Source organism: Humulus lupulus, chromosome 2, assembly GCF_963169125.1.
Source record: "Humulus lupulus chromosome 2, drHumLupu1.1, whole genome shotgun sequence".
Lineage (NCBI taxonomy): Eukaryota > Viridiplantae > Streptophyta > Magnoliopsida > Rosales > Cannabaceae > Humulus > Humulus lupulus.
The window spans coordinates 252,971,273-252,974,490 of NC_084794.1; the positions used below are offsets into that span (position 1 = coordinate 252,971,273).

The following is a 3,218-nucleotide window of genomic DNA, read 5'->3' on the forward strand; positions in this document are numbered from 1 at the left end:
ATTACCATAAGAGATAAGTACAAAAATATAGGCCTAAAAGGCCAAATGTATCTAATTTGTACATGACCAATATCATGGCCAGCATGACCTTGTCGTGACTCAAAAAATAGATATGACCAACAAGTCTATATGACCTGTGCAAAAGGTGATCTGTACATGACTCTAAAATGGTCAACATAACACTTTCACGACTCAAAAAATAACCATCAACCACAACATCCAAATACCAACTTTGCATAACACACAACAGACACCAAAATACAAGATTCGACCACTAGTTCAAAATAAAATTAAAAGATGAAACTCCTTCCAATCAGATAGTATCGGGTTGAGCATTCTTTGCGCCACTAGTTCCTCCTTTAGCATGTTGATTCAGCCTTCTTTCCTTCCTTTTAAGTGTGGCTTCAGTTGGTTTCTGCAATGGTGGATGACATCGCTTTTTGACCACACGATTCTAAAATAGGTTGAACAAACAAATATTCAACTCCAAATTCAAAAAACAATGATAAAACAACTAATCCTAAATCATTCTTGAATCAATGATAAAAATTATCTAGGAAGAGAAGAAATAAAGTTTATACCTCAACAACCTTAGCATATTTGCATGTTTCTCTCCCGTGCCCTGTTTTCAGACAATTGCTGCATGTTTTAACTTGTCTAGTTCTTTGAGCTTTCTTTATAGCAGATGGAGGTTCATTTGTCTCCTTTCTCCTAGCTTTCATAGGTCTTCCAGGCAGCTTCGTCTCAGGTGGTGGATCAATTGGGTTGAGTCCTAGGCATAGGATGCACACTCTGTTCATATGCTTTTTGCAACGATTCTTTTTTATTGAATTTGTGGACATACTCATAGACATTACCTCCCATGAACCAGATAGTAGCTAGTGCATGGCCACAAGGAAGCCTAGATAGTTGAAACCTCCTACATGTACAAGTTCTGAATTCCAAATCAACAACAAAGACACTACCATTGTTGCATTGAACTTGAGACTCAAACTTGTCAGACCTAGTAACCAGACAATGCTTTGCAACCTCTTTTTTCTTCTCAATTATCTTCAAAATTATATTCCCCATAGGTTGAGTCATCTTCTCCAACTCGGCTTTTGTTATAAAACTGAGACATTAACAAAAATATAATTTTCTATAGTAAAGTTATAATTGGCTTATCGCAAGCATCAAGTATGGCTGCATTGAAACTCTCACACAAATTAGTAACCAAAATGTCACATTTTGGGTACTATGAAATATGTGACTTACTCTATTCTGTGGGGTTCTTCCATGCCAACCAATTGTAAGCACCATTCGAGATATCCTTGACTTCTTGCATTTCTCGAGGAAACTCATCTTGTGTTGTAGTATTAGTTGTTGCCCACAAAAGTTGCTTAAGTAAAAGCCCAGGATATTCCTTTTTAAAGTTAGCATGAAGATGTCTAACACAATACCTCACCTCACACCCACTAAAGATGGCTCCCACTGCATTTTCTAATCCTTTTTGATGATCACTCATTATTGTCACCTTGGTAGGACTCAAATTCTTGAGATCATCCTTCAATAGCTCCAAGAACCAAGTCCAAACCTCAGCGTTTTCCTTTTCAGCAACACAGTAGGCAATGGGAAACATGGAGTTATTACCGTTAATGCCTACTGCAACCAATAAAATTCCCTTGCAATATCCTTTTAAAAAGCAGCCATCAAGACCAATTAGAGGTCTACAACCCCCCACCAGCCATCTCTACATGCCTTAAGACAAATATAAATACGCTAAAATGTCCTTCTCCCATTAACCAAATCAGTTTTTAACTTCACAGTACAACTAGGATTGGTAGCCAACAACCTTTTACAGTAATCATCAAGAATGGCGTATTGTTCCTTGACAGACCCTTCCAACATCTTCCTTGCTTTTGTCTTGGCTCTATAAAATGTTGTAATGACCCAACTAATTCTAAGACTTTGGACCATTAAAACTACTATACATAGATACTACTACTTACTCAAAAACATACATAAGAAACATTCACAAACTTTATTAAAATCTCTCAGTAAATGTTGAAATACATAAATCGGGGTATGGGATCCCATTGTTTGAAAAATAAAACATAACTTCAACTTAATTAAAATTGTTTACAAAACCAAGTGTGGAAAATACATAAAAACATAATTAAAAATACTTAAAACAACGTCATCCTCGAATCGTTCACGCAGTCCACCGATTCCATTCTTCCTCAATACACAACCCCAAGCTACCAAGAATCTTTCCGCCGCCATAACTAATTTCCTGCATACATAAAAATAAAGGAATGAGTCTAATGCTCAGCAAGGAAAATCTACTAATAACATAAAACATATACATATACTATAAACATATACTAATAACATATATCATATAATACTACAATGGCCATTATACTACTTGGGGCTTGTTAACTAAGCAAGTCATATTCCCAATAGATTTGTGGGGCTTGCTAGCTAAGCAAGTCATATGCCCATAAATTATTGGGGCTTGCTAGCTAGACAAGTCATATGCCCAAGGCTATAAACATACTATAATATAACATTACATAACATATCATAAGATAACATAACATATAAACATATTATATAAACATATAAAATTCTATCCTATTTTCCTTACCAATACCGGGATTTATGAGAACAAGGACATGATTTGGAACGCTCCCAAAACCAACAATAAGAAGGTGAGTATTTCTAAAAGAAAGAGATGAAAAAGAAATGAACTAAACCATCGAGAACAATAGCTTACCGAAAGGAAACCTTAAGTTCAAAAAACTTAAATACCTAACCAAGATTTGAAAACCATGAGTTAGGATCTGAATGAACAATAAAGAAAACTTAAAGAATTAAACTGAAATGAACTTAAGATTAGGAATACCTTTGAATGAACTAGAATCGAACTACACCTCGATATCGAAAAACACACTATTAACCTTACTTCCCAAGTGTTTTTAAAGCTTAAAATGATAAAGCTTATAACCCCAACCCAAGTGTTTATCACTCAATAGTAAACCTAGCAGCTTGAAGGCTCTGAACACAGCTTGAAGAATGAGAGAAATGGCTGGGTACTAGGTCCTATTTATAGAGTTCAAGGAGTGAAAAGATCTTTCTTTTAGCCTGAATAAAAATAATGAATATTACTTGAAAAAATATTTGAATATTCGTCCAGCAGAGGCTTAATACTCGATCAAAACGTTTAGAGACTTGCT

The 3,218-nt window shown here is 35.2% G+C and overlaps 1 protein-coding gene across 1 annotated transcript; it reads right to left on the reverse strand.

The window, feature by feature from the left end:
* Positions 1-313: 313 nt before the first annotated feature.
* On the reverse strand, positions 314-1,887 carry LOC133815379 (uncharacterized). Its single transcript, XM_062248226.1, has 5 exons — positions 1,783-1,887; positions 1,284-1,660; positions 858-1,111; positions 582-772; positions 314-454 (listed from the first exon to the last, which is right to left on the reverse strand). Exons 1-5 carry the CDS (start codon positions 1,885-1,887, stop codon positions 314-316), a joined length of 1,068 nt encoding a protein of 355 aa, XP_062104210.1.
* Positions 1,888-3,218: the final 1,331 nt, after the last annotated feature.